The 27496-nt window shown below is 49.0% G+C and overlaps 11 protein-coding genes across 11 annotated transcripts; 7 read left to right on the top strand and 4 right to left on the bottom strand.

Annotated features, from left to right (window-relative positions):
* Positions 1–2385: 2385 nt before the first annotated feature.
* FMAN_10129 (uncharacterized protein) lies at positions 2386–3423 on the top strand (the record flags this gene model as incomplete). Its single annotated transcript, XM_041820769.1, has 2 exons — positions 2386–3120; positions 3169–3423. The coding sequence occupies 2 exons, from the start codon at positions 2386–2388 to the stop codon at positions 3421–3423; spliced, it is 990 nt and encodes a 329-aa protein (XP_041686616.1).
* A 169-nt stretch (positions 3424–3592) lies between these two features.
* Positions 3593–4949, bottom strand: FMAN_10130 (putative UDP-glucose 4-epimerase Gal10; the record flags this gene model as incomplete). The annotated part of the gene is made up of 4 exons (XM_041820770.1): positions 3593–3996; positions 4046–4496; positions 4570–4780; positions 4921–4949. The coding sequence occupies 4 exons, from the start codon at positions 4947–4949 to the stop codon at positions 3593–3595; spliced, it is 1095 nt and encodes a 364-aa protein (XP_041686617.1).
* A 1706-nt stretch (positions 4950–6655) lies between these two features.
* FMAN_10131 (uncharacterized protein) lies at positions 6656–9802 on the top strand (the record flags this gene model as incomplete). Its single annotated transcript, XM_041820771.1, has 2 exons — positions 6656–6977; positions 7023–9802. 2 exons carry the CDS (start codon positions 6656–6658, stop codon positions 9800–9802), a joined length of 3102 nt encoding a protein of 1033 aa, XP_041686618.1.
* A 350-nt stretch (positions 9803–10152) lies between these two features.
* On the bottom strand, positions 10153–12592 carry FMAN_10132 (putative ATP-dependent RNA helicase; the record flags this gene model as incomplete). Its single annotated transcript, XM_041820772.1, has 2 exons — positions 10153–12411; positions 12464–12592. 2 exons carry the CDS (start codon positions 12590–12592, stop codon positions 10153–10155), a joined length of 2388 nt encoding a protein of 795 aa, XP_041686619.1.
* Positions 12593–12878: 286 nt separating this feature from the next.
* Positions 12879–14957, top strand: FMAN_10133 (uncharacterized protein; the record flags this gene model as incomplete). The annotated part of the gene is made up of 1 exon (XM_041820773.1): positions 12879–14957. The coding sequence occupies one exon, from the start codon at positions 12879–12881 to the stop codon at positions 14955–14957; it is 2079 nt and encodes a 692-aa protein (XP_041686620.1).
* A 180-nt stretch (positions 14958–15137) lies between these two features.
* On the bottom strand, positions 15138–16574 carry FMAN_10134 (uncharacterized protein; the record flags this gene model as incomplete). The annotated part of the gene is made up of 6 exons (XM_041820774.1): positions 15138–15345; positions 15395–15640; positions 15686–15805; positions 15853–15934; positions 15980–16354; positions 16553–16574. 6 exons carry the CDS (start codon positions 16572–16574, stop codon positions 15138–15140), a joined length of 1053 nt encoding a protein of 350 aa, XP_041686621.1.
* A 2442-nt stretch (positions 16575–19016) lies between these two features.
* FMAN_10135 (uncharacterized protein) lies at positions 19017–19679 on the top strand (the record flags this gene model as incomplete). Its single annotated transcript, XM_041820775.1, has 1 exon — positions 19017–19679. One exon carries the CDS (start codon positions 19017–19019, stop codon positions 19677–19679), a length of 663 nt encoding a protein of 220 aa, XP_041686622.1.
* Positions 19680–20421: 742 nt separating this feature from the next.
* Positions 20422–21975, top strand: FMAN_10136 (uncharacterized protein; the record flags this gene model as incomplete). Its single annotated transcript, XM_041820776.1, has 3 exons — positions 20422–20561; positions 20629–21202; positions 21250–21975. 3 exons carry the CDS (start codon positions 20422–20424, stop codon positions 21973–21975), a joined length of 1440 nt encoding a protein of 479 aa, XP_041686623.1.
* A 1120-nt stretch (positions 21976–23095) lies between these two features.
* Positions 23096–25132, top strand: FMAN_10137 (uncharacterized protein; the record flags this gene model as incomplete). Its single annotated transcript, XM_041820777.1, has 2 exons — positions 23096–23203; positions 23249–25132. The coding sequence occupies 2 exons, from the start codon at positions 23096–23098 to the stop codon at positions 25130–25132; spliced, it is 1992 nt and encodes a 663-aa protein (XP_041686624.1).
* A 148-nt stretch (positions 25133–25280) lies between these two features.
* On the bottom strand, positions 25281–25634 carry FMAN_10138 (uncharacterized protein; the record flags this gene model as incomplete). The annotated part of the gene is made up of 1 exon (XM_041820779.1): positions 25281–25634. One exon carries the CDS (start codon positions 25632–25634, stop codon positions 25281–25283), a length of 354 nt encoding a protein of 117 aa, XP_041686625.1.
* Positions 25635–26215: 581 nt separating this feature from the next.
* FMAN_10139 (uncharacterized protein) lies at positions 26216–27415 on the top strand (the record flags this gene model as incomplete). Its single annotated transcript, XM_041820780.1, has 1 exon — positions 26216–27415. The coding sequence occupies one exon, from the start codon at positions 26216–26218 to the stop codon at positions 27413–27415; it is 1200 nt and encodes a 399-aa protein (XP_041686626.1).
* Between the last annotated feature and the right edge of the window lie 81 nt (positions 27416–27496).

The following is a 27496-nucleotide window of genomic DNA, read 5'->3' on the forward strand; positions in this document are numbered from 1 at the left end:
CACTGGACATGAGCCTCCAATGAGACCCGATGTCTTGTATGTAGTCTTGATTTCAAGGTTCAATTGCATTATAGACTTGTACTACTGGTCTTCAAGCTCAAGGACGCAGTCGCATCAAGTTCGGCAGTGTAGAATATCTTTTGTTTAACGTAAATTACACTTCGTTCTCGGCCTGTTGTCGTATGAGTGGATGCCATGTCGTTGAGGTAAACGCCCTAAAACATGCACTCTAATTGAGGTGACGTATAGCGGCCCAAGGTCTAATGATAACCACTGACCCCAGCATTGAACGAAACAATGGTCGCAAATCACTAATTCAACTGCAATATCTTTTCAATCGCCCCAATGAACATCTCAATACAATTAGCTGGCCTCAATAAGAATCCTCCGACGCACGCATACAGGGACACTCCCTGAACGAGCTTGCGAAGCTCTTCTCATGCCAAGCCGCCTGCACTGCCACGATCCTCTGTCATGACATCTGCTCCAACTGCCACTGACACATGAAACCAACGCCCCGACCCCTGGCTGAAAAACTCTCGCGGCGATCACTAGGCCGTAAACAGGCCAGTTCGGGCGACGCCTAAGAATAAACCCGTCCGGAGGTTGGACCGACGCCTCCGTCCAAGAGGAGCTGGCCACGCGTATGCTGGCGTCGCCTCAACCTAATTGAGACCTTCTTTCGAGACTAATGTGAGAACTTCTGTAAACGAGTTGTGAATGGGCTGATGTTTGAAGGATCCTTCTCGTGGTTCGCGTACAGTAGCATAGAATTAGCGTTGGAAGTTTAGCCAAACTGTTGGAACAACGTTGTAGTTGACGAGGACTAAGCCCTTTGGGGGTAGCATTTCGAACATTCTTTTACAACTCATGGAACAACAAATTTACTTCCTCTCTTCCTTATCATCTATTCGTCATCTTCTTCTTTTCTGATTGACTTAGTCGGTGTCACCGTATATTGACTCAAGGGAGGCGTAACCGTAAGTATGCTTACTCAATCGTTTACCCTAGATCCAATACTTGGTCTGATAGTCAACGTCCTCGATTCAATACTGACTGGCAGAAATCAGTAGATGGCATGAATGGCATCACGTTGATTAACCCATTGAGAACTAGCATGACGATCTGATCAACAATCGAGATGCAGGCTCGTTCAGGACTGACCTGGTCCCTGGCGTGCCCATATTAGCTGTCAACTAAGTTCGCAACAGCCTTGAAACAAGCAATGCGCAAGCTTAACTTGGGCAAAGCCACACTCGGCATTTGCTTTGAAGTAGTAGCCAATCTACACACTTCGAATTCATGATATCATAAAGCTGTCATTTCGGTTACCATTGAAGGGGGCCATCTAAATCGTGACCGCTCATTCCAAATTGGCTGAGGCATCACGGGACTCATCTGATCAAAGCGCTGTAACACTGGTATATTCCAGCAATACGAGAACGCGTAAGGATGCAAGAGAACACCCTCAGGCTTCCAGGCGTAACGTATCCGCGTATCTGTGACTATGGTGCAGATTAGCTCCAAGAAGCATTGTTTGTAATATCATAGGCCCCGGATCATCATTGAATGGCTTGCGATAATAGTGAAGCAGATTTATCGCAATGGGCTTCTGAGATTGAAGGCTCCTTATTATTTCCACTGCAAGTATAGATGGGCATTTAAATTTCGTTTCGGGCCCCAGACTGACCAAGTATGAGGATCTTTAATGTCGGTGCTGGGCTACAGGGTAGCGTACTTGCTGTGTAAGTGATGTGGCTAAGAGCTTAGCCGTCCACCAGCACAGCTCAGTTTAATCGATATATTGGACGAGATTTAACATAAACTTGTCGACTTATGAGTGCTGGCTTTATTTCAACCCAGTAGCATAGGGGAAACTGCTGATGGGGTGCTTCTATATGTATAAATACTGGATACAAATGAGAGGATAGACACAGGGCTCTCCGTGTCAAAGCAGTGTCATCTGCCTTGTAGAAGGGGAACTGTAAGCAATGAGACCACGGATCTTACCAGTCACTCAGCCGAGTAAGCACTCTATCTTGTAGCATATCGACCCTGCAATATAATTCGAGATATTCACATCAAAATCTCCTCTCTTCTATCTATATCCGAAACCGCAATCATGACGTGCAATCACCTCAGTATCATTACCCCGCCATCATGGGCCCGGTCCCCAGTCCCCGCTATACCTCCGAACCACTCCTCCATCCAAAACCGCCCTCTTCCGACCCGACACATTAATAATCCCCCGTCCCGACACTCACCCTCATGGCTCAACCTCTCCGTCGCTCCCTGCTCAGAACCAGCGCCATATCAAAATCACTCACACCCTCAATCCCCATCCAGCGAATCTCCAGAATAACATCACACTTCTCAACAGCAACAATGGCGCCTGTACCTCCCAAGATGAAGGCCGTTCAGATTGACAAGAACGGCGGCACTGAAGTCCTTGAGTTCAACGATGTTGCTGTTCCTAAAGCTGGCGAGGGCCAGATCCTCGTCAAGAATCAGATTGCGGGCTTGAACTATATCGATACGTACTTCCGAAGTGGTCTCTACAAGGCGCCCCAGTTTCCCCTTACGCTAGGTCGTGAAGCTGCTGGTACTGTCGTTGACGCTCACTCTTCTGTCAAGGGATTTGAGAACGGTACGCGCGTGGTCTTCATGGGAACCGTGGGCGCATACGCTGAGTACAGTGTCGTCAACGCTTCTGATGCTGTCAAAATCCCTGACGAGGTTCCCACTGACCAAGCTGTCGCTGCTTACCTCCAAGGTCTCACAGCATGGACCTTCATTCGTGAAGCTGGTCAGGTCAAGGCTGGTCAATGGGTTCTTGTTCACGCTGCCTCTGGAGGTGTAGGCACTCTACTTGTTCAACTGCTCCGAATTGTCGGTGCCAAGGTTATTGGTACTGCGAGTTCAGAGGAGAAGCTTGCGCTTGCGAAGAAGAATGGTGCGGAGTGGGTTATCAACTCTCATGATGACGTTGTTGCAAAGGTTAAGGAGATCACTGGTGGTCATGGTGCGGATGTTATCTTTGATGGTGTGGGCAAGGTTACCTTCGACGGGGATCTTGAGATGATTGCTGCCAAGGGTAGCCTCATCTCTTTCGGCAACGCTGTAAGTGTATTTCAACAACTTTCGCATCTCAAGCTAACAAAAATATAGTCCGGCGCCGTGGACCCCGTGAGCCTCTTCCGACTTACACCGAAGTGTGTCCGCTTGATGCGCCCCGTAGTCAACGGCTACGTCTCCGAGCGAGCTGATCTCGAAAAGTACACATCCGAGCTCTTCGATCTCATCAAGGCCAAGAAGCTCGAACTCACCATTCACAAAGTGTACCCTCTCAAGGACGTGGCACAGGCACACCAGGACATTGAGAGCCGAAAGACGATTGGAAAGTTGCTCATTAAAATCGATTAAGTCTAGCCTTTTCATTTTCATTTTCAATGCGCTGTCTGTCTATAATGCTATATGGATGGTTCAACCATGACCAAAAAACATAAATCTTTTAAGAAGTTTTCATCTCGCTCCGTAAACTGCAAGAGGCCTGCTTGCACAAGGGTGGCCTCGGTCATCATTATTTCTATTTTTAAGCCTTGGAAGACTTGACAGCCTCAACCATCTCAGCGGGAGGATCTTGTCGGTAACCCTTGGGGTTGTTGCTGACCCATTTCCAAAGGTCATCGCAGGCCTTCTCCATGGTGAGCTCGGTCTTCCAGTTGAGCTCCTTGTTGGCGAGGGTCGGGTTGGCAGTGAGATCGAGAACGTCTCCTTGTCGTCGAGGCTTGACCTCGTAGGGGAGATCGCGGCCAACGACCTTGCTGAAGGCCTTGATAATCTCAAAGACAGTGCTTCCACGGCCGGAACCCAGGTTCCACGCCTTGACACCGGGCTGGTTCTCGCGCAGGTAGTTAAGAGCGACAAGATGGCCGCGGGCAAGGTCGACAACGTGAATGTAATCTCGAATGGCAGTACCGTCGCGAGAGGAGTAGTCTACCAGATGTTAGAAGTTGCGCAGCAATTATGCACTAGGTAAACTCACCATCGCCGAATACCAAGAGCTTCTCACGTTCACCAGTAGCAACCTTTCCGAGGAGGGGAAGCAGGTTGTAAGGAACACCAGCGGGGTCCTCACCCATGATACCAGTGGGGTGAGCACCACAAGGGTTGAAGTATCGCAGCAGAGCACCGTTCCATTGCTTGAACTCCTTACCGGCCTTCTCAAAGTTGCTTCGCTGGGCGTTAATGAAGTCGGTGATAACGTCCTCGATCATGGACTTGGTGCGGCCGTATGTGTTGGTAGGTCCAATGGGGCAGTGCTCAGGGATAGGGATCATGTTGGGGAAACGAGTAGCATCGCCGTAGACAGTAGCGGAGGAGGAGAAGACGATGTTGTTGACGTTGTTGCGCTCCATGGAGCGGAGCAGAGAGATGCTGCCACCGACATTGACACGGTAATACTCGAGAGGGATCTCGCCAGACTCTCCGACAGCCTGGATGGTGTTAGTCGTGGATGATCGCCTTGGTTGACATGTGACTTGCCTTGAGAGCAGCAAAGTGGATGACGCTGTCAATGGCAGGGTGCTTGGCAAAGACCTCGTCGATGGCCTTCTCGTCTGTGACATCGACCTTGTAGAAGGAAGGTCGGCGACCGCAGATCAGCTCGATACGGTCTAGGACAACCTCTGAAGAGTTGTAGAGGGAGTCGACGATAACGACATCGTAACCGTGCTCAAGAAGGGCGAGAGTGGTGAAAGAGCCGATATAGCCGGTACCACTGGAGGATCAATCGTTAGCTGGTGCTCCTTTGTCCATTGCGACACCGTATGATCCGTGTCGTGAAGCTTGCGACAACAAAGACAATGTCCGAGACCAATAAGAGGGGTCAGTGTCGCAAAGGATGATTGAGTGGCGTACCCGGTGACGAGAACAGTTCCAACAGGCATTTTCAACGGATTTCTTTGGTCTGACTGAGCGATTCAAGATTGCGGTGAAAAATTACAAAGCAAAAAGAAGTCGAGGAGGCGGGTTGCGTTGAAGGATGGCGGGGTTAAAGGTCAATGAATGAATTGGTAGGGGGGAATTGTCGGGGATGGCGGGGCAGCTGTTTTTTTTTTGGGCTCGCTAGGCTCGCTCATTAGAAGGAGGGGGTTCGTGCTGATGTGATTGACGCTGCTAATTTAATGGCGGTGGGACTTCAAGGATCTTGACATGCCCATGCCTCATGGAGGATTATTCGGGGCTTGAGGCTCAAGTCTCAGCAACGACTAGACTGTCGATACCAGATCTCGCGAGAATGAGTCGAATGATTGAGAAGGAGTGGCAAATAATATCGCAGCATGGCATAGGCCCGATTGGATTACACTCAAAAAAATCGAGTTTACAATATGCGCTCCATACAACGGCCTTGTACGTATTAACGACGGTTTACCCGGCTTGAACTGGACCGAAGAGACGATCATGGTGGGCGGGCAGGGTATTTGTGGAGTACGGGCCTCGTAATATTTATTATATCTCTGACATTCTCTGTCGTATTATGGATGTAATTAATCAACCTGCACTCTAAGAAACAATGCATCGCGTAGTTGGCAATTAAGGGAGAAGTAAACTTTTGGTGTTGTCCATTCATGAATAATGACTCCTCTAACTTATGTATCCATGCATTGATAGCGCTCTCTCCGATGGCTAAACCCGTCTCTGAGACTTCGTATTGCTTCTCGTATCGGCCACGAATCTGAAGGAATGCAGATATTCTTAGAGAATGCTAACGAATTTCCCTCATTTCATATAAATTTAGAGGAACTTATCTTGCACTTTGCTCAGAGTCGAGACTTTAATGGACTGTGAGTGCAAGTCTCGATTCTTCACTAATAACTCTAAGTGAAGTTGGGTTGGTCTCGATCAGATGCGGCGGGATATGGAACGGTAGCGCACTTTAATTGGTATTGATTTTTTAGAGGTAAATTGAAATTAACACGGCAGTACATCTGCCTGAGGTCTATTAAGCTGAATTTCTTGAACCAATCTTGATGCAGCTTTACTGTAATTTGGGAGCAGCTTTTGTACGACGCCAGCGCACGTGATCACGTACAACCAGCCTCTCGATTTGCGCCGCCTAATCCTCGGCGCGTATCGCGTCGGCTGCATACAGCATCTTCGCGATAGCATCACAAGAAGGACCGACAAAAAAAGAAAGACGCATTTCAACAAGCCAGCAAAAAGAACTCATCGCCGATACCGAAATTATTGCACTGCCATCATCGCCAGCCTTTTGAAAAACCTGCCAGGACTCATTGTTTGCTAATCTCACCGCCACCAACATGTTTCTTTGTTGTGTTTGACTACATCTCAGCGCTAAGATTGGCCAGTCAAGCTGGCGCACGGCAGACCCGTCTTTGTGAATCACAACTAGAGGCGGGGAGCTATTTTCTGGTGTTGCTCTGATACCTCTGTGTGGTAGACGCACAAAGTCAGTGCTGCTATTTTCATCTCAGAGAACAAAGAACGACCACTTTCACGCCTCATCCTCATCTTAACGACAACGGACACTTCATGAAACAAAAAGGGACCCTTTCTTTCAGACTGAAATCTTTTTGTTGTTCAATCCTCTGTTCACACCAACTTCACTCAACCTTCACATTCCACCTCAAACATGCCTCCCAGAGTCAGTAGACGTACTACCCGCCTCACAAGCCGGGAGCCCGAGCAACAATCTACGAATGAGCCGCCGAATACGTTGGTGAGGCCCCATTTACCGGCCCTGCAAGGAACGCCCAGTACACGGAGGCAGTACACATATGGCTCTGGTGCTGAACCACCGCCGAAAGTGGGAGCTGGTCTTCAGCGCATGGATTTGGGCAGTGCCGTCAATCAAGCCCTTGCAAACAACGTCGATGATGAGGAAGACTTTGTTCGGCCGGCAAAGCCAAGGGCAGCTCCCTCAAGGGCAGATGAAGCAGGTCCATCGAGAGACAGTGAGTGACATGGACATTGCTCTCGACAAGTCTAACATGGAATAGATACATTACGCTCAGCAACAGGCAATGTTCAGCAATTAGCGATTGAGAGAGATGATGATAGCTCACGAAGCTTTGGGTTGGAAAGTGAATACTACGAAGATGCAACAATAGGATCGGTGCCATCCTTGACAGCAAGTACTGAAAGGCAACTTGCTGCCCCCAGCCTAAACCATCGAGCTCAACGAGATACGTCTGTACAGCGCAGCCTACAGCCATCTCGTCTAAGCGAGCAACACAATCTTGAGACGCAGCCCAGTAGACCTAGGGACACCCAACAAACGTCACTCCAAATACCGAGACAAACACGGCAGCAGTCGCGTGAACTAGAAGAAGACGAGCTGGAAAAGAGGGATGTGCCTCCTACTCGAAACAGGACTTCGGCGAACACACCAGCCCCAAACAAAACCCGACAAAGTCAGCCCCGGCCGCGAGACCCCCCGGCAGTGGAAGACAGCGAGCAGAGTGAAAGCTCTGCTGCAAGCGATCAAGACGATATCGAGAGGGAAACCCGATATGGAGGCAATGCGAGAAAGGCACGTACAATAACAAAGAAGACTTCCACACGTACCGTTGCCAACCCAAGCCGTCGACAGACAGCACAACAGCTATCTGGACACGCTGCTCCTGAGAGGAGAGACCAAAGAACAAGCGGAGGTCAGAGTCTTTTTTCTAGAATTGATAGGCCTGCTTCGCAATCAAGCGGATTTGAAAAGGCCCGTCAGATTCCCCGTGATCCGCAAGAGCGTGTTTGGGACATTCAGCGAGAGATTCAAGAAACAGAGGATCAAATTGCTCGTGAACGAGCCGAGAGAGCCGAGAGAGAACGAGCACCCCAAATAGAGCCGTGGCGTCAATGGTATCGGGAACAGATTGCTTGGTTATCAACACTCTGGCCATTCAATCTGATCTGGAGACGGCGTGAAGACGATGACTTTGACGATTTTGACGATGATCAATACAACAATGGTGGCCCTACGGATTGGTGGAAGTTACTAAACCCCATGACGTATCTACAATCTGTGGTATGGTTGGTCGACAAGATTATGGATCATTTCGTCAATTTTCTCGACAGATTATCTGGTATTCAAATCCGAGGTTCTCAGATCGAAGGAGTTGTCTACACCGTTCTCATGGTCGGTGTTAGCTTGCTTTTGGGAGTCTTCCTCTATTCAGGCATGGGAGCTGTGAAACCATCTCTACCGAGCATTCCAAATTTTGGCTTAGGTGATTTCCACATCCCAAGCCCTTCTGGGTTTGTCCACAACGTCGGAGATATGATGCCATCGTTCTCATTGCCCTCATGGCCTTCCTGGAGCAGGGACGACGATGAGCATGATGTCTTTGCAGAGACTCCCATTAACAACATTCAACTTACGGATGAAGTAAAAAAGGCAGTCAAGAAGCTGACGTCAAAACTCAGCGACCAGAAGAAAAGTCTCGAGAAGCTGGAAGCAAAACTCCCTCAATTTATCACCATGGAAACCGTCAATGGAAAACCATCTATTCCTCAACAGTTCTACCATGGTCTTCAAGATTATCTAAAAGAGAGCGGGAGCTTTTTGAACATGAAGAAGAAGGGTGGAAACTTCGAGATCTCCACGGAAAAGCAGTGGAAGGCTATTGTGGCTGGACTCGGTAAAGACAAAGATTTCCAGGCGAAGCTCACAAAAGTGGTCGACAGCGGTATTGAAGAGAAGCTGCCTAATTTCTGGGACAAATGGTTCAAGAACAACAACAAGATTCTCGAACCGCTCGTTGAAAAGGCAATGGCTAAGACAAAAGCTGCTGGATCAGGAGCTGGATTCGACAAGAAAATCGCCCAGATCGTCAATGAACAACTTGGCAAGCAGAACCAGACAGTTGTTACTCGAAGCGAATTCATAAAGCATCTTGGGAATGAATTGGCAACCCATCAGACAACAGTTCAAGCTGAGCTCCAAGAGCTAAAGTCGGATATGTTGAGTCACATTCAAGAGTCGATTCGTACTGCACAATTGATGGCTCCACAGGGAATATCGGACGCTGAGATGAGGAAGCTCATTCGAGAGATCGTTGTCCAGACTATATCGGACGAAGTCCTCGGAGTCGGTGCCAAGGCGAAGATCCACGAAGATTGGAACACACGCCTCAAGCACCAGGTCAACTTCTTTGCGGTTGGTGCTGGAGCTACCATTGATAACTATCTCACGACAAGTGTATGGGATCCATGGAAGAAGGGCATCGCTACTGAAGAAGCATTGAAGCGCGGCATCTCTGGCTTACATCCTCTCCCTGCCGCGGCAGCACTTCTCCCTTGGCAAGATGAAGGCGACTGCTTTTGCTCAGTTCATGACATCGATGGCAGCGGACGATACCATGGTGCCAGAATTTCCGTTCATCTTGGCCATCTGGTCGTCCCCACTGATATTGTCATCGAACACATTAACAAGAACGCTACAACAGATCCCCTGGCTCGACCGCGACAGATCGAAGTCTTTGCTAGATTCGAAGACAAAATGGAGCGTGATCAAGTCTTTGCCATAACAGCCAACTGGTTCAGAGACGACACGACAAATCGGAACGTGTCTGTTCCCCTATCTGACCAGTTCGTCAAGATCAGCGACTTTGAGTATGTCGGAAACGAGTTAAACGATGGCGTCCATGTACAGCACATCAAAGACCAATTCTCCAACCTCGGAATCGGCACAGATCAGATCGTCGTTCGATCAATGGGCAATTACGGTGCGGTAGACCATACATGCTTTTATCGTATTCGATTATTTGGAAACTTGGTGGAATAGCTGCTGACAAAACCAATGGATGAATAAATCTGTTGGCGCAGTTTAGACTTCAATGTGCTTTCTGGGCGTTGGGGATAAGTGGTTAGTTCATGTACAAAGTCTTGTATGGGAGTGTGAATTATACGCAAAGCATTGAAGCGTGGAGCTGGTATGGGAGGGACTAGATAACTTTTGCTGACAATTGTGCTATTTACAAATTAATCATGACGTTTCTGACGACAGCATAAATCAATTTTCCAACAGACACTTCATGAGCGTAAACTTGAACATTAACCCTGTGCATTTTAATTCGCAACTTTTGTCTATCCCTATATACAAGGCTCCAAAGGGTATCAAGCCCATCCACCTCCTTAATCCAGCAATCCAGTAGCAAGCGCCTCGAGATCCTCCAAAGTCTCCGGCTCGTCCTGCACCTTGATAACCCTTCCTTTGCCCCTGCTCTTCTTCTCGTCCTCTGAATCGTCCTCGAACCACTTCTTGGCTCTCTTCTTGGGCGGCTCGCGATCTTCCTCGCTGTCCGATCTGTCGTCTCCCATTGGCAGCGAACGCATAAGCGCCAGAGGATCTTCGCCGTCGTCTGCGTTGTGCAGCATGGGTGCGTCGCCGTCGTCGTCTGATACAATGCCCATGCGCTCTGCTCTCTCTGCCGCCTTGCGCTTTTCTCTCTTCTCGCGACGCTTTTGCTTGGCGAGAGCCTTGTCGTCCACATCTGCCTCTCGGACACGCGATGTCTCGTCCTCGACGAATTTGCGACGCTGTTCTTCGGCTGGACCCTCTCCCGCGAAGTCGTCCTCGTCCTTAAGCTCGTAGATAGCATGAGCGTTACCTTCATCGTCGAATACGACTTTGGTAGAGTTGCCCTTGAACTTGAGCATCTTCTTCTTTGACTTGAGAGCCTTCTCACGACGTTTTGAGTCGACCACAAACGGTTCTTCACCACCTAGACCATCAATGATCTTTGCTGTGCTCTTGAAAGCGTTGTTTGCCTCGTCGTCTAGATCATCATCCTTCAGCACTCTCTTGACTGACAAGAAATCGCCTTCGTCATCATCCGCCTTCTCATCGCCATCAAGCACAAGCTTGTTGTAGTGACTTGACAGAACGTCTTGATTTGTTCGCTCAAACATCTTGTCGTACTTTGTGCGCACCTCATTCTTTTTCTTTGACTTCTCGCCATCTTCTTCCATCTCAGAGTCGCTAGACATGCCAGCACGGGGAGCATTCTTTATTTTCTTGATATCCTCGCCCTTTCTGAACTTGACCTGCGGAGTACCAGGGAGACCAAGACTAGCAGCGAAGCCATCGAGATCTAGTTTGTTGAACTTGAAAACATCCTTATCTCTTTGTAAATGAATTGACCGTGTGTAACTGATAAAGGCCTTTTGGCCAAGGTACTTCAGATCTGGGTTCTGGAAGCACATGCTTTGTAGTTGATCCTTGATACTCTTCTTTTTCTTCTCCTTGACATTCACCTTTTGTATAGGGATCTTCTTCTGCTCAAGCTTCTTCAACATTCCTGGCTCTTCGCTAGGGTCGAGGAATAGCACAGCTCGACCATTGCTCTGGTATCGAGCTGTTCTTCCAACTCGGTGGATATATGTATCTACATCCTCAGGACAATCGGCCTGGATAACCCAGTCAACGGCAGGAAAATCAATTCCTCGCGCTACGACATCTGTCGCAAACAAACACGATTGCTTCGCGGATGTGAATCTGCTTGTAATTTCCATTCGCGCACTTTGCTTCTGGCGACCGTGAAGATGTAGTAGAGGAATACCAGGCTGAAGATGACGGAAACTCTCGTATGCAAATCGAACTTGTTTGCCTGAGCTCAGAAAGACAATAATCTTGCTCTTCAAATTGGCCTTGATGAAACCATATAATGTGTCAAGTTTCTCTGTCAAAGGTGTGATGATGTAGTGCTGTTGGAGGTTTGTAGGGGTGGCGCTGACTGCTGCTTCGTGGACAGAGACGTATTCGGGGTCCTTCAGACTAAGACGAGCAAGATCCGAGACCTTCTTACTCTGGGTGGCACTGAACATGAGTGTCTGTCGTGATTTGGGCAGATGCTCGACTAAAGCATCAACATCATGTTGGAAACCCATATCCATGATGCGATCTGCCTCGTCCAGAACCAAGAGCTGCAAGTTGTTGGCGTCGAAACCAGCTGTCTGATCAAGATGCTGGAGCATTCGACCGGGTGTGCAAATCAAAATATTCATTCGATCCAATCGTTCCGCTTCTTCCTTCATGCTCTTTCCACCGATGACCAAGCCTGCAGAGAAAACATGGTTTGTACCAATCTTTCGAAGCACCTGGAAGATCTGGACTGCGAGTTCTCGAGTGGGAGAAATGATAAGGGCACCTAGTCCGTCGTATTCGGTCCATTGAGCACGGTAAAGCTTCTCGAGAACGGGGACGAGGAATGCCAGAGTCTTTCCGCTTCCTGTCTTGGCGGCTCCCAAGACATCTTTGCCCTTGAGGGCCAGTGGAATGGCGTGAGCTTGGACATCGGTAAGAGTTTGGAAATGTGCGGCTTCGAGGCCGGTGGCGGTCGGTACAGAGAGAGGAAGATGGGAGAAATTCTTGATTTCATCTGATTTAGGGTCCTGAAATCGCATTAGCCGGAGTAAGAGATTGTCGTAAATTATATCCACATACCAAATCATTCACTCGTTGTTGAAGCTGCTGAAGATCCTCTTGATCTCTCTTGCGCTTCTGTTGGCGCTGCTCAGTTCGACCATTCTTTTGGGGTTTAGGCCCTCGCCCAGGTCGCGCATGAGGAGGCATTGCGGGAAGTCGCGACGATAAAGATGAAGAGAATTGAGGCGATGTTCTCTAGACCTTGTCGTTGGCGCAAACCAAAATCGAAGTCCAAGTCCAAAGTTGCTGGAAATTTTTTGGAAAAGGCTCGGCGCCTGGGGATACCGATGGCCGACTGTGGGGCGCTTGACCAGAAGAAGCTTACCGCCATGGCAGAAAAGATTCACCGCCAAAAAATTGAATCCAACTGTTTTCTGCCCCTCCACTCAAGCAAGCTTCGCGAATTCATCATAACTAGCTTCGTCAAGTCAACATGAAAAACGACAAGAAAACGAAGAAGGCTGCTCCTGCGGCGAGTCAAATCGCTGACAAGCGATTCGCCGACTTCGAGACCGATCCCCGATTCCGATTGCCCTCGAAGAAGCAGACAAAAACCACAATCGACAAGCGATTCTCGCGCATGCTCAAGGATGATGAGTTCACTGCTACCGCCAAGGTCGATCGATATGGCCGAAAAGTAAAGTCGGATTCCAAGAAGAAGGCTCTACAAAGGTTGTATCGCGAGGAGGACGAAGAAGAAGAAGAAGACGAGGAGGAGGAGGGAGGGGAGGAAGAAGACATTGAGGTCGACGATGACGAGGTCGTTCAGCGAGAATTGCGAAAGGCGCACGAGAAATACGATCCTGCTCGAGGCGGTGGCTTCTCATCTTCTGAAGATGATTCTGATTCTGAAGAGGAAGAGTCCGACTCTGACGAAGAAGAAGGTGGCGCGCAAGTCGACACCGAGGGAGATATGCAGCGATTCCAAGACGAGCAAAACGACGCCGAGGCTGGAGAGGTGACGAATCGAATCGCCATTGTCAATCTTGACTGGGACCACGTTAAATCCACAGACCTCATGGCTCTCTTCAACAGTTTCCTTCCCGAGACAGGTGGCAAGATCGAAAAGATTTCAGTTTATCCTAGCGAATTTGGCAAGGAGCGCATGCAGCAGGAAGAAGTTGAAGGACCCCCGAAAGAATTGTTCAAGAACTCCAAGAACGACTCGGACGACGATTCGGATGACAGCGATGAGGAAAGTGAGGATGGAGACGAGCGAATCAAGAAGAGTTTGCTTCAAGAGGGTGATGATCAGGACTTTGACAGTGATGCGCTACGATCTTACCAGCTCGACCGTCTACGATACTACTACGCCGTCATGGTCTGCTCAAGCCCAGCGGTTGCGCAGAAGCTCTACGAAGCCGTCGATGGACGAGAGTACCAATCATCCTCCAACTTCCTTGATCTTCGATTCGTTCCCGACGATGTCACTTTCGATGACGAGCCCAGAGACGAGTGCGAAAAGGTCCCCGAGTCATACAAGCCTGTTGAGTTCGTGACGAATGCCCTTCAGAGCTCCAAGGTCAAGCTTACCTGGGACATGCATCCTGAGGAGGCATCGCGCAAGGAATCAATCAACCGTGCTTTCAGTGGTAGTCGCAACGAGATTGAAGAGAACGACCTCCGCGCATACTTGGCAAGCGATAGCGAAGATGACGACGTAGAGGAAGAAGAGGTTGTTGAAGAAAAGGGAGAGGACGAGCCCAAGCTTTCCAAGAAGGAGTTGGCGCGTCGGAAAATGCGCGCCGCCTTGGGTCTATCTGAGGAACCCACCAAGTCTTCCAAGAACGCCCCCGTAGGCGACATGGAGATTACTTTCACCCCTGCTCTGTCAGAGAGCGCACCCAAGAAGACAGCTGAAGAGGAGACAACAATTGAGAAGTACATCCGAAAGGAAAAGGAGCGCAAGGAGAAGAAGCGCGAAGCTGCACGAGCTCGACGTGCTGGCCAGGACCCTGATGCCGAAGAGGAGGAAGAGGAGGTCGTCGAGGCTCCCGCAGGCGAGACAGAAGACCTTGGATTGGACGATCCCTTCTTCACTGCCGCCGAAGACCCCGCAGCATCATCCAAGACCTCCATCCGCAAAGCCGACCGTCTCAAGAAGCGAGAAGCCCGCGAAGCCGCTGAGGCCGAAAGCAAAGCCCAGAAGAAACAACTCGAGAAGGTCATGGCCGACGTGGACGCAGAACAAGTTGATCACCTGGACCACTTCGACATGAACGAGATCGTGCGCGCCGAGAAAGCCAAGAAGAAGAAGGGCAAGGCCAAGAAGAAGGCCCTCGCGAAAGAGTCTCGCGGCGGTCTGCAGGAGGACTTTAGCATGGATGTTGACGATGATCGTTTCAAGGCTGTGTTTGAGAGTCACGAGTATGCTATTGATCCTTCGAATCCCAGGTTCAAGGCTACGGAGGGTATGCAGAAGTTGCTGGAGGAGGGTAGGAAGAAGAGAAGAAATGCGGAGGGAGGAGATGAGGAGCCTAGAAGTAAGAGGGCTAAGAAGGGACGGAGGTAATGTAATTGATTCTGTATATCTGGTCAGATTGGAGTTGGGTTAAAAAGTGGTATTTGATAGCATAAATCATGAAGCACATACTGTTCAGTTCCTCTCCTCTATTGACGCTCAAACATGATCCTCGATACATAATATTTCAACATTTCTCATCACGGTTCTGTAGATCCCATTATCAAGCCACTATGCATCCAATGGCTTCTGCCCACTCCAAAAATGCATCTTCCCATAAGCATGAACATTCGGATCCCTCATGGACTGTCTACACTCTGCAAAAAAAACCTCCATCTCATCCTTACCCCAGCCCAGCTGCGGAAAATGCAAGTTCCCAATCGCCGGGAAGAACTCCTCACACGCAGTTCGATAATACATGCCCACCAATCTCATGACCCTGACACTATTAGCAACAGTCCGTCCTCTGAGTAGGTGATGTGACTTACTTGTCTTTTGGCCATGTCCCATAGGGTAATTTAATGTAATTGTGTTTAATATTAACAAATCCTGCTTCGGCGAGATATTGACCTCCGAATACAGCGGCGTGTGCGTTTGTTTCGTAGAGGGCGAATGCTTGGAGGATGATCTCTGTGAAGCGTTTTAGGGGCCAATCGTTGGGAATGCTATTGTCGTCTGTGTGGACTTGACCATCTACATCTTGGAGTTCTACCCAGGCACCGGGCTTCATGTTTCTGGTATTATTAGAGGGATGTTGGGCTTAGAAGGGGTGGACTTACGCATAAACTTGCTTGAGGAGGGTGACAGGCGATTTGAGGATTGGGATCATGTTACGGAGATGAACAAAGTCAAAGTCATCGCCGTTGAGCCATTCGTCTTCGATATCGTCCACATAGAATCTGTCCAGTTAGACTTGAGAATAGGCGTATATTTGAGTATGACTTACTTGACGTTTGGAGGCACCCATGTCGGTTGTATTGGACTTAGATCCAACCCCAATACTTCAGCACTTGGATATTTCTCACCAACTAACAGTATCAGCATCATCTCTCTCACTCAATCTTTTCACATACTCTCAATAGCCCATATCCCCGTACCAGTCCCCAGATCCGCTATCCTCTGCGGATTCTCACCAACCGGCGCATAAAACAACCGTCCATCTGTAGCCTCCAACATCATCGCATGAAGCATATCTTCACGGTTCTGCTCTGCCTCATCGTTCGGCAAGGGATATCGGCCATGGCGATAGCGATGGTATCGACGACCGTTTTGGTAGCTGTGTTCGAGAATACTGGAGCTTATGGATGTTGAGGAGGAGCGAAGACTTGAAGAGTCGTCAGGATCAAAGTCGCTGGCGGAGAATTCACCGTCTTCGTCGCTGCCGCCGGCTTCGATTACTGCGTTGCCGTGTAAGAGGCCTTGGTTATCGTCGGGGGATGGGTCTGTATCTGCAGTGGTGTTAGCTGTCATACGATTGTCTTGTGCGACTCATTGCATCTGTCTTCTGACTCTTCCAATCTCAACTAAACGTCGCCTTTCTACTCAATGCTCCAAAGTAAATGTCACCCTCATACCTTGTTCATCATGCCCCGCTTGATCTGACATTTCTTGTAATGGGGGACTACCCCTCGGACTCGCCCTTTTACCTTCTGTATCGTGAGCACCCATGTCTCTGCCGGTTTTCTTCCAACTATCACAATGCGCCGCGATTCCTCGGGACAGCATCCACTATAAATACTCCCTCACTGGATGAGGGGGAGAGAACAAAAAACCACGAGAATATGCACAACTAAATAAAACATCCAATTAAAGACTTCAGAAGAATGGCCTGGTTTGCTTCTTCCTCTGCAAATGTGATAGGTTCTAAAAAAGACAAGAGAAAAGAGGGAAGAAGACCCTTGATCATGATAAATTGCGTAACATGTCAACTTACACTGACGAAACAGGATAGGTCTCCCGTGAGTAGCTCATCTTTTGACTTGCCCGTTTACGCAGAAGCTGTAAAAGCATCCTTTGGAATTGTCTCTTTGGCGATTCTGACGTCCTCGGCGCTGCAAGGCTAGTGCCTGATCTGGACCCCTTGGCGTTGAGAACATGCCAGTCGACACGGCACGAGCGAGGTACTTTTCACGCTTAGATTCGACTTCGGGGTTTGAGTTGATGTCCGAGATTTTCGGACTCGAGTAATTTATGGAGATGGGTGAAATACTGGCGTGAGGGTTTGAAGCGAGGTGAGGAAATAGAGTTGGCGAGATCGGGGGTAGATCTGACGGGGAGAAGCGAGTGCTAGGGTATGAGTGCAGGTAGTTACAGTTCAGAGTCGAGAGTATCTTGAATCCGGATAGCATGGATTTGATGGGGCAGGTCACTGCATTGGGTATTCACGTTGGTGTTTTGTTGTCATTTGCTGATATGTCACTACGATTGGTTATAGTGCATGCGGTTGGCGATATTGCAGCATGGCTGAGACAGTTCAACTGTGTGCACTTCAAGTGACAGTTATTAACCATTCATTCAGTTAAGAAATGACAGGGATAACTGCATCCGAAATCCTGGGTCTGGACCAGCAAAAGGCGTAGCCGCAAGCTACCTAATTTTACGGAATTCCATTAAAGTGGTTAACCAAGCCAAGGCGTAAATAGACATCAATACCTACTAATGACTCTCTGAGTTGTTTGAATGGCGAGGTCACTTTGTCAACCTGACTCAAAACACAGACCTCCAATAAAACTCGATCTGTATCATGGCCATTTCAGAACCGCCATCTGCATCAGACTATTTATGGACAATTCGCCAGCATGACCGTATTACAATGCCAGTGTTCCCCCTCCTCATATGCACTGCACATATGCATGCGGTGCATATTGCGCGTTTACGATAAAATATCAATGCATTGTGCTGCAAGTGCGTGCGAACGAGTGAAGCTCCTTGGTTGGCCGCAGTGTAAGATAGAGATAAGAGATCTGTCCGCGTGATGGTGAAAAAGGGTGGGATATCCCGCACTATCCGGTTCTCTAGCTGCCGTTTCCGTCTGATAGTCACAACACCAAGTCAAAAGTCGCGATGCTAAGGCTTGACCGATCAAATGGACTCTTTGAATGTAGTTAGAGTGGTGGACGGACTTATGAGGCGAGGCTGTTGATCTGTTCTGCACAAGACCTAAAGCAATAAACGACAACACCATCGCAAGACTATTCAAGTTACCAGATTTCATCTTTGCAGAGGAGAAGGGACTAGAGAAGGCTGGGAAAACACCTAGCTAACCCCTGTCGCGAGTCAGATATAGCTCTGAGCTCTTCCCCGCTCTGAGGCGGGAGAGACGCGATGCATGCTAGCAACCCTCTTTGTATTAATGAGGGTGTGATCGAGGTCGCATCGAGAGAGGCTGATGTGCGACCCCTTGAAAGCGCCTGTCGAAACAGAGGAACACGGGGGAGGTTTGCAGTTTGCTCTGTAGGTAGTGGTTTGATTAGAAGCAGGTCAGAGTGGGATGATGATATCGTCTTATCTCCACCAGTTCATCACTAACATTCACTCAAATATAATTTACAGAGTCATTTACAACAGAAGAGAAGCAAATCGACGGCACATGCAATGCACCATCCATGATTCATCGCCACTGAAGGACCCCTATTGCAGAACGATCGTCCCCTCCCCAAACACAAACACCCAGCTTCATTCATCATCCTTCACTCATTCTTCTCTCACCGACTGTCGGAGCTAAAGTTCCCAAGGCTGCGTCGCATCGAGATCGTGATGGAGGGGGAGCGCATTTGGATTTGGGGGTCATCACCCTCTAAAAGGAAACGCCACTTTATCTGTGGGGAAACGCGTGAGCTTGATGGGATTTTTTTGGTGCTAGGCATGGGTGTTACAAGACCTTGGAAGATAATATCTCGTTGTGTACGGAGTATTGTGTGTCATGGTATTCATATTACTCGCAGCTCTCCTCCCGTTTCTCTTAGGTCTTCCTGCTTTCTACTTTTTCATCGTCTTTTTAATACAAGTCCGTGATAATTTCGAGCTCGTTGACCCAAATCCTCCAACGTCACCTAATATTCACTGCTGCTGTGACGAGACGGCTTGAACCAAACCAAAATAATCAAGGCAATGCCGCCACATTCGAATTCTCCTCTACTTCCCATCTCCACGCCCACAGCCATCGCATCGCCATATGAGCAACCTCCTCCTCCTCCTGCTCCCACAGCAGCGAACCATGTTCAGCGCTTCGCCATCACGACTTTCTCTCTCGCCCGCTTCGCCCGCGGTGTCTCGCTGATAGCATACCCGCGCTTCGGCCTCTGGGCCCTCGACATCGCACCCGATGGTTCAGCGTATATGCTCGCCAGTCTAATCGGCATCCGCGATATTCTCCTCTCGGGTCTTTTGTACACGAGCGATACTACAAACGCTGCGACGGACTCGGCTGCTCGTCGCGAAGTGACCCGTGCGCTTGCGACGAATCTGTTCAGCGATGCGCTCGATGCGTTTGTGCTGATATTCTACGCTGCGTGGTCTGATGATTGGGGGAATCCGATTGCGGTTATTGTCATCTCTGCTGTCATGGCGATCTTTGAGCATCTGACGCTGTGGAGCTTGAGTGAGGAGGATTGGGCTGCGCATGAGTATGGAAGTCTGGGCGATGATAAGAAGGCGAGGATGAATGCTTGGCTCCGAGAGTTGGAACGATGCGGACCTGAGGAGTATCGACCTGAACAGTCTGTTGGGCCATCTTCGCGCGCATCCTTCAGACAGTATGGAGCTATTGTTTAGATGTTGATGAGCTATGGGTCTGATGAAAAGTTACGTCTGTTGTGTCTGTTCTGCGTGGCGTTGATGGCTTGTTTGCATCTGGGGTTGTCTTCAAGATGGGTTGATCGTTTGGCGTTGGGAGGGCATGTTGCACGATGATGGATCATGGCGATGTTTTTTTGCGATGCATCTGGTTATGCAGTTTATAACTTCAATACCATTGCTTTTGAGTTTGACATTTATTGCTAGCGCTGCCCAGGGATAATGCAGTGCGAATGTGCCTGGTCTGCGTTTACATATGCTAGAGGTGATGATAGACTCATTATACCGATCTTCAATATATACGAGAACTCTCGCTGTAAACCTTGTCATGCTTATCAGGGTCACTATTCCCGGAGCCTTCAAATCCTCTGTCTAGAACTCGGCAGATCGAGAAATGGCGTTAGAATCCATAAATCTCATACGAACAATCCCATGACATAAAGTCAATTACACCTCTACAACAAATCGGAGATGTATATATCACAACCCTTGCTATGGCGTGATATATCGCATCTGAGGCACAATCAAGGGTCTGGTCTGACAAACGTGCCGCATGTGGAGCATATCGGCCGCTAAAATCCTCCGACTCAACGACAAAAGGACTTTAAATCTTTTCTTTTTCTATATTTCGCCTCCCTCACTTGTCGCATACACCGAACTTTTATGTCTTGCGCTTCTTCTACGGTTACACTTGCGCTGTTTTCCGCATTGAGTTGTTACCATGTCTGTACCTCGTGTAAAACGTGTAGCGGTCATAGGCGCCGGACCAGCGGGTGCTATTGCGGTTGATGCTCTGGCGCAAGAGAAGACATTTGATCTTATCAGGGTTTTTGAACGCCGTGAAGGACCTGGAGGTTGTTGGTGAGTTATGAGATGTCTAGTGAACTACTAAATTATATGGTGAGAGAATTGCATCTGACGGTGAAAGGATCGGTGATACAACTCAACCTCCAACAATCTCAAATCTGGCAAAGCTCGCAGATCGTACAGCAGACGAGCAACTGCCCATCCCTGAGACTTTACCAACACTTCTTCCCAAGTCTACACAACCACGCCATGAAGAATCATCTCTATACCCATATCTAGAAACCAACGTGGACACATCCACCATGGAATACACACAGGAGCCCATCCCCGAAATCCGCAGTGAGAGATCAATCGGGATGCACGGCCCCAACACACCCTTCCGGCACTGGAAAGTCATGCGTGACTACATAGCAGGCATCCTGCATCGTAGCCACTACGAAGATCTCATCTCATACAACACCACTGTGGAACACGTTGAGAAGACCGGCGATGAGTGGAAGGTTGTGTTGAGAAAGGAGGGAAAGAAGCAGGATTACTGGTGGAGCGAGACCTTTGATGCTGTGGTTGTGGCGAGTGGTCATTATTGGGTGCCGTATATCCCGGCTGTGGAGGGCTTGGAGCAGTTTGAGAAGACGAGGCCGGGGAGTGTAGTGCACAGCAAGCACTTCCGAGGGCGAGACTCTTTCCACGACAAGGTGAGTTGCGTCACCTTGAGGCTATGATTGTGCTAATTTGCGTGTAGAGAGTCGTTGTTGTGGGTGCTTCTGTATCAGCGGCTGATATCGCAGTTGATCTCGTCGACACAGCCAAATCACCCATCCACTGTGTAACCATCGGCCACACCACAAACGTCTTCTTCGGCGACGTAGCATTCGACCACCCCAAGATCCAGCAACATCCATCCATCGCCAAAGTGGTCAACCGAACAGTGCACTTCATCGACGGAACCAGCGTTGCAGATGTAGACCACATCATCTTCGGCACAGGCTACAGCTGGACCCTCCCATTCCTGCCCTCCCTCCCCGTCCGCAACAACCGCGTACCAGGTCTGTACCAACACATCGTATGGCACAAAGACCCCACGCTTCTCTTCGTGGGTGCAGTAGGCGCCGGTCTCACGTTCAAGATCTTCGAGTGGCAGGCCGTCTACGCAGCTCGTATCCTCGCAGGCAGAGCAACTGTACCTTCGCAGGAGGAGATGCAGAAGTGGGAGGATGAGAGGATACAGACACACGGCGATGGACCAAAGTTCTCTGTTGTGTTTCCAGACTTTGAGGATTACTTTGAGGCGGTGAGGGAGTTGGCTGGTGAAGGTGAGCCAGGGGTGGGACGCAAGTTGCCCAAGTTCAGGAGAGAGTGGTTCAGAAATTTCATAGAGGGTACGGAGTTGAGGAAAGGTTTGTGGAGGAGGTGGAATGCGAAGGCCAAGGCGGATTTGGAGAAGGATGATGTGAAGGCAAGGTTGTGATAGACTTGTTGAGTTTTAGGCCAGACTTTGTGTTTTTTAGACCTAGAAGTAGAGATAGAGCAAGCAGTATAGAAATCGTACCAGTCAAAAAGCCATAAAATTGACTATCTATACCGAATTATCAAGTTGGAAGATTGCGTACTGGCGAGTTCAAGGTGCTGCAGAGGTTTCATGCCTTATTGTGTATTTCCAGGGGTAAACGGCTTAGTTTTAATAAATTGACGTCGTTATCCGTAAACCTTACCCCATCCCCGGATTTTCAGTGTGGAGCTCTCAGGGGATGTCATGAACTTGACATGCCGGCAATGAATTTCCACTCAGTAATAACTTGCCACGATCGAGCCTCTCGAAACCTGGAGGATAGAGTTACACGAAACAGAAGACGAGGCGTTCATTAGTGAGCATGTGGTTTGGGTGTGCACCCCGCATCTTGCCGGAGATGGATAGTGTGCCATGACTTCTGGAAGCTTTCTGACATGAGTTTTAAGGATGCGAAAGTTTTGGTTTTGAGATGATAAGAAACACTGAGACGTTTCATATTATTGTTGTTATGGTATCTAAAGTTTGAATGTTGAATTCTTATCGTAGCTGGGTATGATAAGCGAGTGCCGAGATGCGAGTCGGTGGAGTATCGGGATCGATGCTTAACTCCACCAAATGTCCACTTGAGCTCTAGAATGTGAGCCAGGATATGGACGTATAGTTTCTGTTTCCACGTATAACAGCATCTTACAATACATTTACCTCAATATAATACAAACTGTACATTAGACAGAATGTTCAGAATATCGCTCAGACGTATATGTCTCATCTCGGCTTCCAGAGCCTATCTCTCGACAGAAACCAATAGCTTCACCTCTTATCAGCGTTACGTCGTCACAGTGAACCCAAGAATTAGCGTCTATTAGTGGCTGATAGTGATGCACTTCCCCGCGTTTTTTTATCTCGTCCAATGGTCCAGGGCCTGGAGATACGTTGCCACGCCCGGGCCCCCCATGTCCCGTTCTCGAATCCCCATTAAGGACCAGCACCTCCATGTTCTTGCAAGGACGATCTTCTCTCCTTTTCCATTTCATAGCTCCAGTCTCTACGCTTTTAACCAAAGTGAGAAACATGCAAAATGCAGACGAAGACATCAACAAAGCCAAATTGCAGAAGAGCGTCAAAGACAAAGAATGGTCCTAATCCACGGTCTCGCTCGGGTTGTGTTACGTGCAAGGCTAAGCATGTAGGTTCACTCTGCTTGTTGTGATATTGCATACTGACTGTCCAGACAAAATGCGATGAGACAAGACCTGAGTGTCTGAGATGTATTCGAAAAGGTGTCAAATGCGGTGGTTACTGGAAAGAGTTTAAATGGTCGTTCAAGCATCAACCAGGCGAGGTAAACTTCGAGTTCGCGGCCCCAACTTCACCAACGTCTTCGCGAAGAAATTCGACTATACAGCCCGAACCGTCATTCGTAGCGACACCTTCGGCGGTATTCGACATTCCACTAGAGACACCTGCTCCAGCGCTGGCTGAGGAGTTGCCTATTGAGGATAACAATTCAATTCTTGGTGAAGCGAGCTGGACGACGAGTTCTTGTACCGAGTCGGATAACGATATCTTTGCGCGGTCGAATTCCATCGTGGAAGAGAATATAAGCGATATGACGGTTCAGAATGTCGAAATGACTTCTCAGGCTCTTACACCGACGAATGAATCTCAATATTTCGAAGGAACGCCGCTCACTGTTGGTCTTATAACCGACACTTCATCCCTGCTCATCAGCAACTGGTTCGAGCAAGTCTGCACGTTATGGTCTGGTTTCGACTCAGACTTCAACCTCAATCGGAAACTCGCCCTCGAGCTATGCACGAGTTCTCAATCTGTGTTTAGTTCACTACAGAGTATGTCTGCTGGATTCTTATCTACGCGATTACCGCACATGAAGCAATCGGCTATGTATTTCCTGCAAGCAGCTACTGGATCAGTGCTTTCAGAAGCAGAAGAGATCATTCAGAACCCAGCTGCGGATAATATGCCCGCTGGCGCATTATTCTCGCTGTTTTGTCTTGGAACGACGGTGTGTTGGGTCGATGCGAGACAATTAGGCCTGCCATTCTTCCGATCAGCTCGCAAGATCTTGAACCGCCTTAACCGACGTATCTCATCACTCTCAGCAAAAGACCTGGAACTCTTATCATATTTCAACAGAAGTCTTACATACTGCGAAATGCTCCTTGCCGCAGTTCACCAAGACGATGCTGCTCTCGACACCGACGATCCAGTCACGGGCCCTCAAACCGACTCCTCAATGCAACTAGCCGAGCGATACATGGACAACTCACCACACCCGTGGACTGGCATTTCCCCGCTCGCTTCTCAGCTCTTTGCGCAAGCGATAAGGCTCTGCCGAAGCTTCCGACGAAATCTCAAACTGCCCAAAGAAACAGGGCGGGATTTCCAGCGGGCCTTGGAGGAGATCCAAGAGGCGCAGCGGTTGGAGGAGAAGCTTCTGGGGCTTGAGTTCCAGAATACCCTTTGCGTTGCTAACACAGGAGATTATCGCACGCCGTCGCTCCATCTTGCGCAGGTCGCTGAAGCTTATAAACTTGCTGCGTTGCTGCAGCTGTATCAGACTTTCCCGGATCTGGTGGCTTTGCGATTACCGACTGATTCTGTTCATGCGAATAGTCGACATATTCCTTGGGAGGAGTGGATCATCCCGCTGAGTCTTCGCCTTGTTAATGTCTTGGAGCATATTCCGCCCAACTCTGGCACACGCTGTATCCAACCGTTGCTATACATCACCGCAAGTACTGGTCTTCGCTACGATACTACAACGATGCTCGACATTTCTACCTCTTCGTTCGATGCAGGCATCGGCTCGTCAAGCTTCCAGACGGATCCCTTCTCTATGGACATGCTGGGCACCTCACCGCCACCCGCCAACTTAATATCCCGCATGTCGCTCGATATTAGCAATGCTCGGCATTTCATCACCGGTCGGCTGAACATGTTGGAGAGCAGTTTACCGCCGAAACCGGTTATGATGGCGAAGGAGCTGATCAAGGCTATATGGGACGCTTATGATAGCGAAGCACCTGGGTCGGCTTCGGTGCATTGGGTGGATGTGATGGAGGATAACAACTTGAGATCAATGTTTGGTTAGGATTGTAAATGAAATTGTTTATTGGATCAATGTTTGGAGTTTATAGCGAGATATCACAATATGAGTTCAGCTTGGGTTATTGGCTTAATTGAGAGCTTCATTATGAAGCATTCTAATCTATCAGATCCCGCTTTCCAAGCCCTTCCATCTATAGATCACCCAGCTTTCGCGCACCAGTATAAAACGCCAACCCCGTATCCGGCGAAGAGAAAGTCAGCGTAGCGCCATTGGGGATGTAAAACACATCCCCAGCCTTGGCCTCGACCTTTTGGCCCGTCGAGTCCTCAATGACAAAGTTGCCCTCGAGGATGATCTTGCACTCGTCGTACTTGTATGTGTATGTGAGAGGCTCGCCCTTGTTGACGCGGAAAAGGCCCATGGCTAGAGGCTTCTCGGCGCCCTCGGGCGTGGAGTGGATGTCGCCGATGAAGGTGTTTCCGCCTGAGAGAGGGGGGATCTCGAATTTGGATTGGGCTTGGGCGAAGTGTTTGAAGGAGGCCATTTTGATAGTCTTTTTGTAGATTGACTTATAAGGGTTTGTTTGAGTGAAGAGATGGAGTGTTTGAGATAGAAGTAGATTGTTTGATGCTAGATACAGACAATCGAGGAAAAGACCCTTTCATATACCCATCTCTGCAGCCTCATTCTTCCTCGAGATACTTACTTACTTGCTCTAGTTTCACACATAAGCGGCGAGGTTAACCATCACCAAAACATTCATTCCCTCTTTGGAGCAATGTTACCGGAGTGTTTGCGGGGAATGATAAGATGGCGATAGCATGGTTTTTCCTATTTGGGTCAAGTTGCCCGGAGGTTCCAAGATGGGTGGGGTTCTCGGGAGCGGAGGTCGCGGGGCGTGGAGCGTCCGTTTGGAGAAGCGATTTCCGGTTTGTGAAATGATAGATACGTAACTTGTTTGTCCGGGAGGGAGTGATAGTGGGATGGTGGGTTAAAATGGGTGGTATGGCTGCTAAGTGTGCTGAGGTTGTGTATATATGTGTTGACTTACACGGTTGTTTCACAGCAAAAGCATCTTCCGTTGTACTTACGTCTCAAGATAGTACTTCTCTTGTCCAGATCATTATGGACTTTTCATTATCCTCCTTCGGCCCTCACGAGGCCGTCATACTCCTCAGCATCATAACAAGTCTCGCCCTTCTCGGCTACAAGCTCAACGACATCATCCAAAGCCGCAAAAGCTTCCGCTACAAAAGCAAGCTCCCTCCTGTATCGTCAAACTACCAACCCAGCGACTACAAGACCCCCATCCCAGAACCCTACCCCAACTGGTCCATCGAAAAGACCAAGCCCCTCCCCTACAGAGCATTCCGCTATGGCCCCAACTACCAAGTCACCATGGGCCTGCGCACATGCCCCGTAGAGGAGTGGATTGAGCTGGATAATCACTATCCGAAATATCACGCTGATAAAGCTGCGAGGATCAAGGAGAGAGGGACCAAGTGTGTTGATACACATCCTGATGCGTATCCTGCTGCCATTGAGCTTCTGCAGGAGTTGGCTGATTATCTCCCTGCGAGATATCCAAGTCTTTTTGAACGGACAGCTGTTGGGATCAAGAATAAATGGTCGGGCGAAGACTTTAACATTGTTGAGCGCCCGCTAGCCGAGGACCCTATGGCTATCTGCTCACGTCTCATCCAAGATGATCTCGCAATCATGATCGAACGTCCCGATGGTCAATACTATCTCCTCGCCGGTGCAATTCTCCTCGCTGGTTTCTGGCGTCTCTCAGACAAATACGGCATGTCCCTCTCTGACATCCACACATCAGGCGACGTCCCCCACTTCAAGGAAAAGCTCGAGACCGGAATGTGCAAGTTCTTCAAACGTCTTCGCCCAGAAACAGTCTACAACCGTAACAACTACTTCATCCAAGTCGACGAAAGCCTAGCCTGGAGCTGGAGTATCGGCAACGAAGACGCACCCTCTGTGAGCTGGAGCACCGCTGAGAAGGATAGAGCTGTTGAGCACCACATGTTTCGGTCTGAGCGACAGTCTCTTCGTCGGTTGCCAAAGACTGGTGGTGTGGTGTTTACTATCCGTACGTATTTTCACCCTGTGACGGAGATTGCGCAGGAGGACTACGTTCCGGGGAGATTGGCGAGTGCGGTGAGGAGTTGGGATGACAAGGTTGCGAACTATAAGGGCAAGCAGAAGTACGGTGAGGTTCTGTTGGAGTATCTTGATAGAGAGCATGAGAAGCAGTTGGCGAGGGGGTTGGCTGTCGAGAAGGAGGGCGAGATTAGGAAATACCCTTGGTAGATGGTCATTCCTCAGCTGGTAGAGCAATCTTATGTCTGTTACGTATTATTTCGATAGATGGAAGAGCCAGAAATGAAGCTT

Source organism: Fusarium mangiferae, assembly GCF_900044065.1.
Source record: "Fusarium mangiferae strain MRC7560 genome assembly, contig: FMAN_scaffold011, whole genome shotgun sequence".
NCBI lineage: Eukaryota > Fungi > Ascomycota > Sordariomycetes > Hypocreales > Nectriaceae > Fusarium > Fusarium mangiferae.